Source organism: Takifugu rubripes, chromosome 12, assembly GCF_901000725.2.
Source record: "Takifugu rubripes chromosome 12, fTakRub1.2, whole genome shotgun sequence".
NCBI classification, from domain to species: Eukaryota; Metazoa; Chordata; class Actinopteri; order Tetraodontiformes; family Tetraodontidae; genus Takifugu; species Takifugu rubripes.
The window spans coordinates 13,052,582-13,068,731 of NC_042296.1; the positions used below are offsets into that span (position 1 = coordinate 13,052,582).

General features: G+C 47.0%; 2 protein-coding genes across 2 annotated transcripts; both read left to right on the forward strand.

Moving 5' to 3' along the window:
* The first annotated feature begins 364 nt into the window (after positions 1-364).
* ppp1r18 (protein phosphatase 1, regulatory subunit 18) lies at positions 365-8,407 on the forward strand. Its single transcript, XM_029845529.1, has 2 exons — positions 365-4,268; positions 6,132-8,407. The coding sequence occupies exons 1-2, from the start codon at positions 435-437 to the stop codon at positions 6,360-6,362; spliced, it is 4,065 nt and encodes a 1,354-aa protein (XP_029701389.1). The 5' UTR covers positions 365-434; the 3' UTR covers positions 6,363-8,407.
* Positions 8,408-8,502: 95 nt separating this feature from the next.
* On the forward strand, positions 8,503-15,695 carry cratb (carnitine O-acetyltransferase b). Its single transcript, XM_003969322.3, has 15 exons — positions 8,503-8,820; positions 8,940-9,164; positions 9,434-9,552; positions 10,453-10,506; positions 10,787-10,943; positions 11,250-11,424; positions 11,594-11,684; positions 12,520-12,607; positions 12,682-12,782; positions 12,939-13,058; positions 13,489-13,611; positions 13,753-13,888; positions 13,966-14,028; positions 14,104-14,241; positions 14,690-15,695. The coding sequence occupies exons 1-15, from the start codon at positions 8,773-8,775 to the stop codon at positions 14,891-14,893; spliced, it is 1,842 nt and encodes a 613-aa protein (XP_003969371.1). The 5' UTR covers positions 8,503-8,772; the 3' UTR covers positions 14,894-15,695.
* Positions 15,696-16,150: the final 455 nt, after the last annotated feature.

Here is a 16,150-nt window from a genome sequence, read left to right on the forward strand (position 1 = left end):
CACTTTACAGAAGCATAAATGATGACGACGCCGACACATTAAGATCTTTGCAAAAACAAGATTCTGGTGAGTTTAACCTTTGAACTTTATCAAAGAGTCCAGGCAATGTTAGGAACCTAATTTGTGCATTATGTTGCTTGGATTTTAGGTTATTTCATTTATATCCTTTGATATTATTCTGTTCAGGGTGGCGGATGAGGACAGAGAGCTCAATGATCTGCACGGTTTTCCTGTGTTAAATTGACTTCATGTCAGATGAAGTTTACATGTTGATGTTGATGACATGTTGTATGATGCACCAAAAGATGAGGTCTACTTCACCTATCTGTGACAACGGACCGATTTACATCATCTATTCCCAGCAGGACTCTTCCCCGGAGGCCCGGAAGAAACAAAGCCAACCTTTTTGTCCGACTCTCAGCATCGTTTCCGTTATGTCTGTTTCCTCTCTGCCGGAATGGAAGCAACTGCTGCTGGAGAGGAAGAGGAGAGAGGAGGAGGAGCGAGAGCGGAGAGAGAAACTGGAGGAGGAGAAGTTCGCCAGTATGCCTGCCTGGAAGCGAGGGATCATTCAGCGAAGGAAAGCAAAGCAAGATAGTGACAAAGAAAAGGAGAAAGATGTGTGTCTGCTGTACATGGATGGCAGGTCGGCCTCTGAGGGTCTGAGTGACATGGACAGCTGTTCAACCAATTATTTGGGAAGCGACATATCAACTAGTCCTGATCCTGGACAATGGCTGGAAGCTGAGGTGAAACCAGTCAGTGAGGTTTCTGTGGAAACTATAGTTCCTGTTCATGAAAACCCTTTCATTCGCACCCAGACCCCCTGGAGGAAGGGCAGGGATGCAGAGGGAGGAAATGTCCAGGAACCTAAGGACAGGGAAAAGGAGAAGCTGAGCCTGCAGATTCAGGATGGGGAGCCACTACGAGGAAGAGACATAGAATCAAAAATAGAGCGATTCAGAGATTTAAGCGAGGGTTGTCAAAAAGAGAAAGGCTGGGACAGAAGCCAGGAACACGCACCAGACAAAAGCAGGGGTAGATGGGGAAAGGATAAGAACCAGTGCAGAGAGTCTGTCAGAGGTGTTGCCAGGGAATGGGATTTTCTCAAAGTGAGAAACGATGAGGAGGATAAAGAGTCAGATACTTTAAGTACTTCTCTGCCGCCCCATGTCCCCTGTCTTCGGACCATCCGAGCTGACAATATCATCATCATTGAACAGGACAGAGATGACAAAAGGGGCAGACAGAGGGACACGGAGAAGGAGAAGAGTAAGGAAGACCACCAAGAGAAGAGTGGTGTGAAGGTGGACCTAAGAGAGATACTTTCTGTAGGAGGAAGCATCACTGAGATTCGAGCCTCAGAGGTTTTGATCATAAAGCCATCAGAAAGCACAGAAGAAGGAAATGCCATGGGAAGAGGAACAAAAAGTAGAGAAGATGGTGAGATGAAAGTTGGCACGGAGGGAAAGTGGGAGAGCATGGGCAGGGAGTTCAGATCAGATCTATCCTGGTTGAGAGAAAAAGAGAAACCTTGGTGCCAGGCAACAGTTGTCAAGGAAGACAGGAAGGATAGCTTGGAGGACAATGTGTTAGTGGACAGAGGAGGGAGGGTCAGCCAGCTGCTGAGTAAATTCGGAGAGCACCCAAAGCCCCCATCACGATCCAAAAGCTCTGATAATTTCCTCCGACCTGGGAGGAGAAAATACTCAGACGAAGATGACAGCCAATCTGATGCACACAAAGGGAGGAATACGCCGTTGAAAGGAGTGCCAAAACGCTCATTTAGCTTCTCTGATCGCGTCATCTGTGCTAAGGAGAACTGTTTAGGGGATCCCGACTGTAATGACAGCAGAAGACGTGACAGGATACGCTCAGAAAAGTGTGTGGCGGCCTGGATCAATGTAGCCAGTACGGGGAAGGAAACCACCTCCAAAGTGGGACGTGTGCAACTTCTAGACAAAGACAGGCTTGGGAAGTACACAGAGAGAAATGTAAAAAATAATGATGAAAAGGGAGATTCTACGCAGAGGAAGGACGAGACAGACATCTCCATTCAGCACAAGACTGAAAGTGAAAAACTTGACCCCGATGAGGCTAAGGGTCATGAAAGGTCAGGAAATGAAGGTGAGGGGTTCACAGTGGCATCTGTCAAAAACACAGAGGGAGTCTCATTTGCTAGAAGAGTGGCAATCAGGCAAGATGGGAGAGCCAGAGCTGAAGGAGAGGCAAAGCACCTGCCCCCAGAGCCAAGGCCGAGCACAGAGCCAGACGCACAGGGGCAGGGATCTGGTACAAAGGTGCCGAGTGTCTGGGGAGATGAGGCATTCCAAGGTCAACTCTCCCCTGATATGGTGCAAAAGACTCAGATCACAGGTACTTCAGCAGAGCTTTGCAGCACAGCTTCCACTGAGAGTCAGGACAGACGCGAGTCAGCTGTAACGGAGTGCTCGAATTTACCTTCTGCCACAAACAGGTCACAAGAGCCACACGAAGGGCTCGAGTGGAGCAGCGCAGGGCCGCAGCCCTACTGCGCGTTGTCAAAACAAACAGAGGAACTCATCAGTAAAATAGAAAAGATAGGAGACAGATCTGTTTATAACAACCATAAAATAAGGAGTTTTAAAGGTACTCTTGACATGACAACAGAGAAAAGACCAGAAGAGCACAAGTATGGTGAAACCGGATCAGAGAACCTCGTGGAGGATGTGGCACTAAAATCTCCACAGTGTATTTCTTCAGAACCTCTGGAGTTTCAAATCCCCAGAACTGTGTTTTATGTTGTTGAAGAAACGGAGAAAAGTCAAAGTTTGATTCCAAGCAACCAGGAGCAAAACCAGGAAGAGGGTAAAGGAGTTGAGAGGAGGGACAGCTGGAGGATTGGAAAACCTCTGAGCCGAATCGAGTCCCTGCGTGAGAAAATCAGACAAAAAGAACTAGAGAAGTTGAGACAAAGACAGACACAAGATGCAGGTGAGAGTGATCAAATGGATGTCAATCACCAAGCTCAGAGTAGAGACGACGACAAGGGAACTGAAAAAGAGGAGGAGTTTGAAGCCAAGGTTCAGATGCAAAACTGGCCGAATGAAGCAGCAGAACAGGCACTCATGACTGCTTTAGACACCAAACAGGAAGTCAGCGAGTTGAAAACCTGCCCTCAGCTTCCTGTCTCTGCTCCACACTCACAAAGTGACAAAAGGGAGGAAGTACCGAGTAAAGAAACTGTTTCTGACTCGGAGCTGTTCTGTGATAGCCTGCAAATATCCGAGGATGAGGACGACCTTCTGAGACATGAAGAAGAATTGCTGAATTTACACTGGGACCGCGGTGGCAACAGAGAAGAGGAGGAAGAGGAAACTGAGTTCTCGGAAGAGGAGTTGGAGGAGAAAACATCGCCTCCTCATCCCAATTCCCTCGCAGCCATGAGCCGGATCTACAACTTGGGCACAGTTGGCTCCAGGTCAGGCCTTTGTCTGAGGGAGAGGCCTGTAGACATCCCATCAGTGCACCTTGTAAAAGTGAAACCTCTTCTTTCAAATGCACAGCAGGGTGACAGCAAGGCTTCCTCCGGAGAGGATATCTCTGGTATTCAGATGATGCAACGACAGATCGAGCACTTTCATCTGAAAGAGCAGGACGAGCTGAGGACTTGCACATCAACAGGTTCCACAGTCAGAGGACAGCAAAGCTCCAGGGAAGTGTCAAATCACCAAGAACATTTCAACACTAAGACACAGGAAGAAGATGAGGAAACCTCTAACACCGTAGTGACTCCTCAACGTGTTCAGTCTCCAACATCACTGCTCAAACAATCTAACCAAACTGTCACCATCGTCCCTTCAGTTCTCAGGGGTCCGTCCCTGGACAACGCTCTGAGACCATCTGACTGTACTCAGACTCCAGCATCTTCTCCAAGCTCACCATCTCCAACCCCGTCTCCAAGTGTGTCTCCCTCGCCCAGCCCATCACCCACACTCTTCTCCATCAGGAGTGCCTCTGGTGGTAATGTCAAGAGAGGGGCCACTATTACAATCTGCCCAAGGAAGACTGCCTTGAGGACTGAGGGAGGAGGGGCAGCAACGGGAGCAGGAGCCACAGCAGCGGACGCCCCCCCTTCAACGACCACAGTGCTGCAGGCCCCAACATCCTCCAATGTGGCAGAACCAGCCAAGAAGAAGTACCCCACGGTAGAAGAGATTGAGGTGATCGGTGGATACCAGAATCTTGAAAGGTCCTGCCTGGTCAAGAACAAAGGGACGGCAAAAAGGGTGAGTGTTGTTGCTGCAAGCAAAAGTCTGACTTAGTTTACAGTGGCTGGATCTTCTCAAGGTTTATTAGCTTTAGCAGTGGTGGTCCGGAGGGCAGGGGCTCATGTCACCTGCTGGGCAGTCAGGCGGAATCTCCTTTCACCGTGAGAACATCCCTTTTGATTGAGAAGTGTGTTCACAGAGACTGACCTAAGCTGGTTAAAGCCTTATCGAGCACGACATCCTGATTCTTACCTATCCTGGAATCGTCTGCTGGGCTCTTTGCTTCTGCCAAAGACTTCGGACTCTTTATCTTCCCTTACAGGAGCCAAAAGTGTGGGCAGGGATGTTTCAAGAACGTCATTGTTTTGTTTAGCATAGCTGGTTTCTGCAGCTGAACAGAAAGATCTCAGTAGGAAACCAGCAGCTCTTCTGTCTCTGGCCCTCCGCACCCCTCCATCAGGCCTGTTCATGTGAGGACCATCATCTAGTTTATCACTATGATGTCAAAGATCAAAAGAGTGAAGCAGATGTAGGTGCCTGCAGCAACAGAAAAGCCTGAAAGACAAGCTTGCTCCCATAAATCTCATCTTTAAAAGGACGCTACATTTGTTCCACCAGACTCATAATGTTTGGATGAGATGATCACCTGCTGGCAGCTTTTGGGTTGTTCTCTTGCTTGAACTCCGACAGTCGGCTGGAGATCCTCCGTCTGACACCAACAAGAAAATTTAGCACTTTGATGGTTGACTGAATTGTCCAAAAAGAAAAACCGATTACACACAGACTGATTAACTCAGTTCAACACTGTTTGTTACTGTGTGTGTGTGTGTGTGTGTGCGTGTGTGTGTGTGTGTGTGTGTGTGTGTGTGTGTGTGTGTGCACGCACGTGCGCGCTTGCTCATTTCCTCTTATACACTTCTTCCAAACAAGCAAGTGACGTGCAATCCTTTAATAAACCATTAAGACTCAAACACTGACCTGTTCCAGTCCTGGACCATCTGCCTCTACAGACTGGATTGTAGTAATCTGCAGCAGAATGGAAGAGATGGTTTCATCTTACACACACTTATTAGTGAATAACAGCTTAATAATTCTGTCCCTAGCCACGATCTCTCTTTGACTAATGTGGTGATTACTTGGTGGATTCTCTGACCACCTCAGGGCGTCACACCCGCCTCCCAGTCAGAACATAGAACGTGTGTCACCTTGTTGGCTCCTGTTTCAGTTTTGTCTTTGTTTTCCTGTTCAATAAATCTAAAATGATCCATTGGTGATTCTAGGATCAAATATGAGTTAGGGTTAGAAGGTGATATCGGTCTTTTTTTGGCTAATGTTCTGTGTTCTCGAGAAACGCTCCAATTGCCAAATGTTGGTTAGTTTGGAAAACAAAGTTCAAAACTAAAAAAAACTAAAACGGGAGGTAAAGTAAACCTCCCTGTCTCTCCCTCTGTCTCCGGCTTTCTGCCTGTCGCCCAGTCTCACGCTGTGTTAGCCCTGTTTAATCGGGTTCAAGGAGGGGGGATTAGCCTCCTGCGCTTTAGCATGATTTGGCCGTTCCAAAGCAGAGCTCTTAGTTTCACCCCTCTGCTGTAACTCTGGTTGGCTGTGAAGACATTTCACACTCTGCTTGAGCTGTGATTCCAGGAAACACTGCAGATGGGCTCCCCTGCCCAACCTTCACACAACCTCAGGTATAAACGGCCCTTCTGCACATGCAGGAAAGCGTAGCCACTCATGTGGCCACCCTCACCATAACCCCAACCCCTAACTTTTTCCATGCTACACGTTTGTGTGTGAAATTTGAATTGAATGAATCTGGTTATAGTTGAAAGATGAGGTGTGATAAAATGAACGTGCAATAATAGCAGCTTTTGTTTTCAGGTAAAGGTGTGTTTCGATGAGGATCAGCTGGAGCAAGTGTGTGAGTACCCATCAGAGAGCTCCATGATGGCCTATAGCCCCCACCCTCATGGCCTGTGGAGGCAGGAAGGGGAAGCTGATGCAGACGCAGGAGCCTTCACGTCCAAAGACCCCAAAAGCCCGGGACTTGGCCTGGGACGAGGTGTAAGAGTGGGCAAGTGTCACCCCCTTCTGAGGAAGCATAACGTGTAGTGAGTGACCTCACTGGTTCAGACTGTTCCTGTTGTTGGATTTTCAGGCGTTGTTGTCATCTCTGTTCCTAATCTCCATCAAGTAGATGTAAATCAAGAAAAAGCAAAGCAAAACCATATCGATCTGATTTAAAAACAGGCCAAACAACCTGACGGATACCTGGAAGTTACTGTGTTACACATGTTTTGGATATCCAGCTCTACTCCCGTTTAACGGGAGGGGCAAAGTGTTGTCATGGCAAAGTGAGACCTTATTATCATATTTTAAGAATAAAACCAAACCATATACCCTTTAAAGACGTCTCAACTATACTGGGATTCAGCTAGCTGTTCAAACCTAAGCAAGTATTACACATGCAGTTAACGTGATACATTCTGATTTAGTTATAGTAGATGTAAAATCTTTTTTTAAATTTCTCGCTGACTTAAAAAATGTGAAATAGGAGAGCATTCAGAGATATATAGTTTTCAAAATAGTAGAGCTGCTGTCATATGGAGTCATATCTTTTATTATAGTATGATTTCACATAAGGTAAAAGTAAAAAATATAAAATTTTGTTATTGATATTAAAATAATACTTATAAAAATTACTATTTCAAGTTGAATTGAGCAAAACAACATTGTTGTGACCCATATTTGATGACATAAACCTTTGAATAAATAATAATGGCTAATAATATGTTTTGTAGTATACTGTCTACATTTCTTTGATGTTTTATTAGCTTTTTTGCTACCTTGTCTCATGACACTGTAACGAGGTAAGAGAGAATCGCACTTTCTCTAGCAAACCAAAGGTCAGGTTAAAGGTCAAATATTAGGCTAGATTAGCTGCTGAAAACAGTCTAAAAGTTGCTTTGAAGGACATATTTGCTTTGTATCCAGTACTTTATGTGACAAAGATGGTTGAACTAAGTTTGCTTCATGTTTTGACGTTAAGCGTTCGTGAGTTAGTTTCATTGGAGAAAACACCCTCGTTTTTTAAATTCAAATTTCTCTTTTTCTGCGATGACGATAAAGAAATGAAGAATCTTAAAGAGAAATCAGGATATTAGAATAGATTCCCAATATTTACATCCCATCTCCGTCTCTCTTCCAGATGAGTCTTGCTAGACGCCATCTCGCCATGTGGTCAGATCACCAACATTTTGGTGAATAATACGGGATTTTTTAAAAAACATTTGGTTAACATTGATGTGTCCGGTAAAACTGTTATGTTTTGTACTATAGGACTTCCGTGAATGTTGTATTATAAAGATTATATTTTAAAGAAATGGAAATGTGAATTCTAAGTAAGGTACATGATAAGAAACAGGTCTAATTGGATGTGTTTCATTCGGTGTGCGACACTTTCCGAAGGATGTTTTTAGCATCTGCTTTTGTGTGCCTGCTGGATTTGCCCACGCAGATGAGATTTCTGTACAATATTTCTCTTTGACCTGAAGCCTGTCAGCAGGTATTTGAGGCATGAATGGTTGGTGCAATGTGTGCGTGCGTTGTAAAGGTCCGGTTTGAGTCAGATTTCAGGGTGAAAGATAACAGCCAAGATAGTGGAAGTTCAACACTTAGCAGAGAGATTTTCTTCTCCATGACTGAATGTTCCTGAGAAAAAGGTGATTTAACAAGCAGTTTAACTGAAAGTGAGCATTTTCAGAGCACTGCTAAGGTGACCAAGGTACCAAACCCCCAAAGCTCCTCCCCCTTAATGATCGTGCGTGTGCTCGTATGTATGTTCATGTATGTTACTTGTGTTTTGTATGTAACAAAACAAGTGTGATAAAACTGTCATTTCCCCCTCGTGGGACCAAATAAAGGATTCTTCTTCTGCTATTTTTCCTTCTGTTACAGACAGTGTTTAAATTTTTGGCTTTCTTGGAGTCAGAATTCAGTGCTTGTGTTGTATATGATGTTTACAATTTAATTTTAATAAGGATGCAAATTCTGTGCAGGTATTTTTTCTATAATAATTTAAGAAGCTGGCTTCAATAGAACAGAAAAATAAATAAATGGTTCCAATAATTGTTTCTGGAAAAACTTGTGTCTGTTGTATCTGTAGGCTACTTTATATTTATTTCCTTTTGTGATGTCCTTACTGTGCAGCAGCGACACCCTGTGGACGGGGGCGGTATCGCACCCTGGGCTCCGACAGCGGAAGCCTTTCTACGTCAACGCGTGTGCGCTGAGCGTCCGTACGTGCGAGTTTGCATGCTCGCGCCCTGGAGAAACTAATCTCCCGTTTTCAGGTTGCTGAAAATGTTCGCACGTTTCCTGAAAGGCGGCGTGTTTGTCGAGCGATGAGGACACTTATCGGAGCGCTGTTGGCTGTTTGAAACACGATTGTGCAAAACTTCCCACATCTCGACGCAAAGCTGCGTTTGCTGCTCCACGGGGCGGATTTGTGATTAAAGGAAGCATGATTCTGCGGAGGGTTCCAGCGGGGAGGCGGACATGGCTGGCCCTTGTGAGTTTTGGACTTCCATTTGTTCTTGGTGCGACTCTGCAGCCAAATATGGCGGCCCGGTGTTATTAACGGGGAGGCGGGTTCTGTTTCCAAACCGCCTCGGTTGTGTTCACTTTCAGGTTCCACAGAGGCTGGATGCGTGTTTCTTCTCCTCCGTGCCGTCCCAGCCGGTGCCCCCACTAGCTCAGACCCTGCAGGGCTACCTGAAGGCCCTGGAGCCACTGCTGCCCCCCCAAGAACTGAGCCACACGCGAAGGATGGTTCAGGAGTTCGGCAGGTCGGGCGGGCTTGGCCCACAGCTGCAGGAGGGCCTGGAAAGGAGAGCCATGCTAACCAAAAACTGGGTGGGTGTGTGTGTGTGTGTGTGTGTGGACTCGGTGTGGGAACTGTGACAGATGGTGCAGCTTGACATGGGTGTGTGCACGAAAAGTGCTGCCATGTTTGTTCAAGCGCGCGGTTCTGTCCACAGACACTTTAATTTAGGATTTACAGTGCCTGAAGATCTGGACCAGCTTTGTGTTTAAAAGTACATGGATAAATGAAAGAGGTTGAATGAGTGAGGCTGTTGAAATCCTTATCAACCTTCTCTGCATCTGTTGGTGCTGCCGTGCAGATCTCGCCCTCCTGGGTCCAGTGGGCCTACCTGGAGAGCAGGCAACCGTTGCCCGTGCACTCAAGCCCAGCCATTTCTCTGCCACGGAGGGATTATAATGGCTGGAGGAGCCAGCTCGTGTGAGTATTGCACACAAAACCTGATGGGAGATCACAGAAGTGTCGCCAACGCCGCCTTAATGTCACGCAGGTGAAGTTTAATTAGAATCTCAAACCTCGTTTGTCTCGGAGGGCTTTACAGGCTGCACACGCGTGCTCCCATCTGCCCTGAGAGCCTCAAACTGGGTCAGGAACAAGGGCAGAACCTGTGGGGTCGCGAGCTGTAGATGCCACATATACGGAGAACATCAGCGCCACCTTTAGACATCTTGGAGTTGGTGGACGAAGGTTCTGATGCTAAAGGAAACAAAGTCCACCGTTTGGAAACCTGCCATTTAAGAGCACTGGCTGGATTATGAGGAGTTCTGAGGTCATTAAATAAGACGATGCAAGTTTTTAAAATGGATTCTGAACGTTGGAGAGGGTCCAGAATGATCCAGAGTAAAACAGGGACGACTCTTTCTGCATCGGCTTGGACAGGACGGCTGAACGCTAGCGATGTTGCGCAGGTGATGAAAGGCAGGTGAAACATGGACGTCCAGTCGGAGCCTGAATGGGTCCAGCAGCGGTGCTGGGGAGGGTCCAGCAGCGGTGCTGGGGAGGGTCCAGCAGCGGTGCTGGGGAGGGTCCAGCAGCGGTGCTGGGGAGCAGCACGGGGCTTCACCCTGATGTGATGACCTCCACAAGTCTATCAGTGGTTTTAGAGCGCAGTTAGCTCACCAGCTAATGTTTAGGTTAAAATCATATATTGCTCTGCGGGGGTGCACGGTAGCCCTGTGGTGTCTCTAAGGGGAGCACAAATGTGAGCGTGGTGTTTGCCAAAGCCTGGTAAAAACAGGTCCTAACCTACCAAACCCCTCCATGGTTTCCATGGAAACAAGCAGATTTCTGTTGTCTCTCATGACCTTTGTCTCCTCCCAGGTTCGCTTCCAAACTGATCGCAGCAGTTCTGGACTTCAAGGCCAAAATCAACACGTGAGTTGCGTCCAGATTTACCTGCACGTTAATCACTGTGGATTAAAGGTGGAGTTTTAGTTTGGTTGGTTCAAAAGGACCTGATCTCATTAGGTGAACATGTTGTATCTTGAGGTGGGTCTGTTGTGAACATTTTTACTGATCTTATTGCTAAAATGTTGTGGCAGTTAAGTACGATCAGAATAATCTGTTGTTGTTGTTGTTGTTGTTGTTGTTAATCAGAATATCTTGTGGGTTATTGACCGTTCTGAATATTAAAGGCTGTTTTCCTGCGTCTCAGCGGCCAGCTGCCGGTGGAGCACATGCGAGGGAAGCCCCTGTGCATGGAGCTCTACCCCCTCCTCTTCTCCTCCTGTAGGATCCCGGGTCCCAAACACGACTACGTCACCCACCACCGCCGCTCTCCCACACACATCACGGTGGTCAGGAACTATCAGGTGAGGTCGCAGCGCTTCCCTCCTCTCTGCTCCGCACCTCTGCGTTTGAAAGGCCAGGAGGAGCCTCGTGGCGGCACCAGCTCGTGCACTTTAGCTCCCACCGGGCTGTCCACGCCTGAAAACGGGCTCCAGAGTGGCGAGGACCTGGAACCAGGCCCCATTCGTTGGCGTGTGAACACAAAGCAGAGCGCTAGTCCACGGTGGCCTGTGGAGACAGCCGCACACCCTCATCGGTCCACTCGAAACCCGATGAATCCTCGCGACCAGTGCGAACGTCTCAGCTGCTAACTGTTGCTGTAAATGCAGTTCTTCCAGTTGGAGGTTTACAACAGCGACGGCTCTCGGCTCACCGAGTCTCAGATCCACAGTCAGCTGCTCAGAATCCGCTCTCAGTCCTGGAAGACGGACAAGGAGCCAATGGGCATCCTGACCAGCGAGCACCGCCACACCTGGGGACAGGCCTACAACCGTCTGCTGACAGGTGGGTCCCGGTCCAGCCTGTGTTAGCGGGAGGCTTGGCTAATGCTAATGATGTGATATTAGAACTGTCCTGTTTATTGCACCCATGAAAATGGGAATATCCAGTAGTTTATTATCCTGTGTGAAACGTTATAATTTAAAATAATTGTGTCTGTCCACGTGTGTTTCAGATAAACTAAACAGAGAGTCTGTGCGGATGATAGAGACGGGCCTTTTCTCTTTGTGTCTGGATTCTCCAGTGATGAGGATATCGGATGAGAAGTACGCGCACACACACACGCACGCACACACACACGCTGGTATTTCTAAGTCCACAACAGAGTACCTGACTCTCGATTGTCGTGCATAATTAGTGCAACCAGACTTTCTATAAAGGGGTCCAGTCAAGCTTGGCCCCCCCGCCAGTCACGTCTGCATCGTCCCAATAATCGTTGCTGTTTGTAAAGCTGCTGCTTCCGGGGCTAAAATACACAGGAAAACGCCTCCATACCAAGGAAACGTCGGCCACTTTACCAGTTCACTCTTCCTCAAATGCATCTTTCTGGTCATTTTTAACCGTCTGACTAACGTATTGGTCCACACTTCCTGTCTCGGTGTAAATGGCTGTATTTCCTGTATTGCTTTACTTTTGGCTCCAGAGCCTGAACCCCTCCTTCAGCTTTTTGAAGATGTTTTACTTCTTCAAGAGGCTTTTTTCTACCTGGAGGGAATCCCAGAGTTGTATCAATGCAGTGTGGAGGTTGTTGGTGGGGGGATCTTTCTGGAGAGGGATCCCAGGACAGCCTCCTCTGGCCAGTGGAGGTTTTCCCAGTTTAAAAAATGAACCTTGCTGCCTAACGAGTGTCCCTAATCGTCTGTCCAGATCTGGACCAGCCTCTGTCTGAATGTGTTAACCAGTTTAAGTCCAGTTGAATGTTCTCAAGGCTCCCTGACTGAGAACATCTGCATGTATTTCTTCACATATTGATTTGTTAAACAGCTCATGACCACATATTGTTGTACACTTTAGTGTGTTCCTAATAGATCTGTGTATTTTGTGCCAAGTAAAAGGTCCAAATGTGTGTTGACCCTCCTCTGTGCCATATTTGATTGACAGGTATGCCAGCCGTAAGGCAGCTCAGGTTCTGCATGGAGGCGGGACATTTTCCAACAGTGGGAACCGCTGGTTTGACAAAACACTGCAGGTGAACAAAAGACCTTAAAGCAGGTTGAGGAACGTGTGGTGGTGATGGTCTGACCCTCGTCTCTGTCTGAGCAGTTTGTGGTGGGGGAGGATGGCTCCTGGGGCCTCTTATACGAACAAGCCACTGCCGAGGGCCCCCCCATAGCAACACTGCTGCACCACATCCTTGACTACTGGTGAGATGTGATCACATTCTCTTATTGACCTGGAGGACAGCTTTAGCATGTGGCTATCGCTGGCTAAGCACCCGTGTTCTTAAATATATATATAATTTGGATTTGTGCTATTCGGCGTCACTCATTTTCAATCATTGTGTATCTTCCCGGCCGCAGTGAGAAACCAGACCCAAAGAGGGCGCCGCTGGTCCCGCTACCAATGCCCAAGAAGCTTTACTTTCACATAGACAGAGAAATTAAGAGGGACATAGAACATGCCAAGCAGAACCTCGACATGTAGGTGTGAATTCTCTAATGTGACAATGCTGCTCCAAGTCCTCCTCGCTCGCAACTCCAGCGGCTGCATTTTGATTCATCAGAAGTTGGTTATTATCGGTCTTTATTCCTTTAATATCGCTACACTGATTTGTAAATGCGTACTGAGCCATATAATATGCATACGTACAGGTAATTAGCAAACGAATGGTGAATACAAGCATGTTTCTGATGTCCTAGAATATCTTTAATCACTCTTCTTTCTTCATTTTGCTTTGTTAAATCAGAAGAAATGTCTTGATATAGAGCACAAGTCTGATTATTCCCTAAATGGGCGTTTTTGTAACGTGCACGTTGTGTGTCACACCTCAGGATGTAGCACAGCACCGTGAAATTTGAGTTCAGAATGATGTCATTTAAAATCCAAACTACTGTGTTGAATTTCCGATAGTTTGATCAATGATCTTGACGTGAACGTGTTCAACTTCAAGAGGTTTGGCAAGGAGCTTCCCAAGCAACACAGGCTGAGTCCTCACTCCTTCATCCAGGTGGCTATGCAGCTCGCCTACTACAGGTGAGGGGTGGCGCCACAGCCCTTTAGTTCGCATAACTACCCGTGACGCGGTTAAGAAGACGGGAAGTTCTGGTTTGTCTTCAGTTAAACAGGCCAAGGATCTGATCTCTTTAGGTTTTAAAGCGTTTGCTTCCACCCCAGAGTCCACAACGAGGTCTGCGCCACCTGCGACATGGTCTCTCAAAGGATGTTTCGAGGAGGACGGACTGAATTTGTGCGCTCGCCCATAAATCAGACCCTCAGGTTCATCCTGGCCTTTGATGATGCGTCGCTGTCGGTGAGAAACTGCAGCTTCTTTTAAGCTTCGTTTGTGGGTTTGAAAGGCAGCAGAATTAGTTTTTGATTCCTCCTCAGCGGGAAGCCAAAGTCCAGCTGTTCCGAGAAGCTGTGGATGCTTATTCAGAGCTGATTGCACAGGTGAACCAGAGCCAAACTCCTCCTCCTCTAATGTTAAAAGCTTGTCCACTCAGGTTTTGGTTTTCTCCTGCTCAGGCCTTTAAGGGACATGGAATTGATCGCCACCTGCTGGGCCTTAAGCTGCAGGCCATCGAGGAAGGATACAGTATCCCAAAAGTTTTCATGGACACGGCGTACGGCGTGGCGACTCACTGGAAGCTCAGAACCGGGCAGGTGTGTGTTTTTGGTAGTTTTGGGCCCCCGATCTTCTGCCGTGTTTAATGCCCATTAACTTCAGGCGTCTCCATGACACATTCCAGCTCGGAGGTCAGTGGCTCTTCTGCTGTAACGGGCGGCGTTTCGCCACTTTTCCACCCTCCCGCTCAGCAACAGGCTGTGTGGAAGTTTCCCCCAGCACAGATTATTTTAGCCAGCGCCATCTTGTGGGAGGGTTCATATCATTTCAGATGGACCAGATCACAGAATGGTGGAACTGCTGACACCCTTCAAACGTTGTCAGCGTTTTTTTAAATGTGTGTTTTTGTGATCACAATTGTCGGCGCGATCGTAGTCGGGCTCTTTGGGGCGGATCCCGGTGGGATTGTAAAGAAGAAGTTTATTTTTTGAAAAGGTTTCACAGACTCGGGAGTCACACTAACGAGCTGTTGTTTTGCTTCATCAGGTTCCTGCCAACACGGACAGCGTGATGTGTTTTGGCCCCCTCGTTCCTGATGGCTACGCCATTTGCTACAACCCTCAGGCCGACCACGTCCACTTTTCCATCACCGCCTTCAACTGCTGCGAGGAGACGAACGCAGAGAAACTTGCTCTCACGCTGAAGGACACCTTGTGTCGGCTCCAGGAGTTGCTGCAGCCGACCGTGTAGCGTGTCTGCGTCACGCTCCACCTGCCACTGAAAATGCTTTATTTTCTTGAGACAAAACTGGATGCTGAGGTTCATATATCTATATTTTTTGAAACATTTTGCTTTTCTAAGGAAGAACTGAGCTCACACGTGTTAGAATTGACGTGCTGCATCAGATCCCAGCAAAATTTAGCCTGACACTCCGTCAATCTGAACAAAGCCCCACAGAAATAAGAGAAAAGCATGTCTGAGCTGCCGGCACTCCTTTCATAAGCCATGACGCCCTGCTTCACCCCTCCAATGAAAATACACGGCTCCTATTGCACTTTTGATAAATGTGTTTCAAAACCATTGATTTTGTAGCTTCGCACATTTGTTGAAGACCAAAAGTGAGAAATGTGTTAAATTTGACAGGTTTGTCTTGAGTTGTTTGTACTGTGGTTGTGTGTTTGCTTCACTGCTGGGAGGCGTCGGCCTGCAGGACTGGCTAATAACGCTGCCTGTGAGGACAGCACAGCTTCCAGCACAGGTTCACGTGTGTGTTGGTGATTGTATGTTGCACTGCATTATGTTTTACAACCTTTCAGAAAATCACTAGTATCTCTGAGGCTTTTTTTGTTTTTCCCCTCTGTATTACACATAACTGAGCAATTTCCCTGTTCAGACTTTTGTTCCAGCTGTGAACAACACAAGTTGTGGAATAAAAGAAGATATGAAACCATGTCCATCTCCTGCCACTAAAAGGAAATGATGTGAGATACTGAGGCCTTGAAAACATTGTAACTGAGGAAGTTTTGAACAACACTAAACGTTGCTGCAATCAGAACTTTTCAGTTGTCTTCCAGTTCTATATTTTCAGTCTGGTGCAAGATTGAAAGTTCTAGCCAAACCTCAGAACAGGAGGGAACGATTTAGTTATTCTGTTCTATCCCTGCTTCAGGAGGCCACAGAAGACGATCCGCAGCTCTGAGCGTCCTGGTGAGGCCTGATATTCCTGTATCCTCAGCCTCTCCAGCTGCATCTGCCTCCTCCTTCACTCCTTCAAATGGCAACTTTTCACTTTTTCAGACAAGGGACATAAAGAAAAAGGACAAATTTTCCATCAATCAAATCAAAACAGACTGTTGAACATCTCTGCACCAACAGGAATGTTCTTGTTTTATTATTCCCGTTTGCCTCTGGGATGCCTCCCGTTTTTCTGCACGTACGTGCGTGCGCGCGCGTAAATCAACTAAGTGTCACTCTTTACAGACGAAATTATGAATAAAATGGACTACA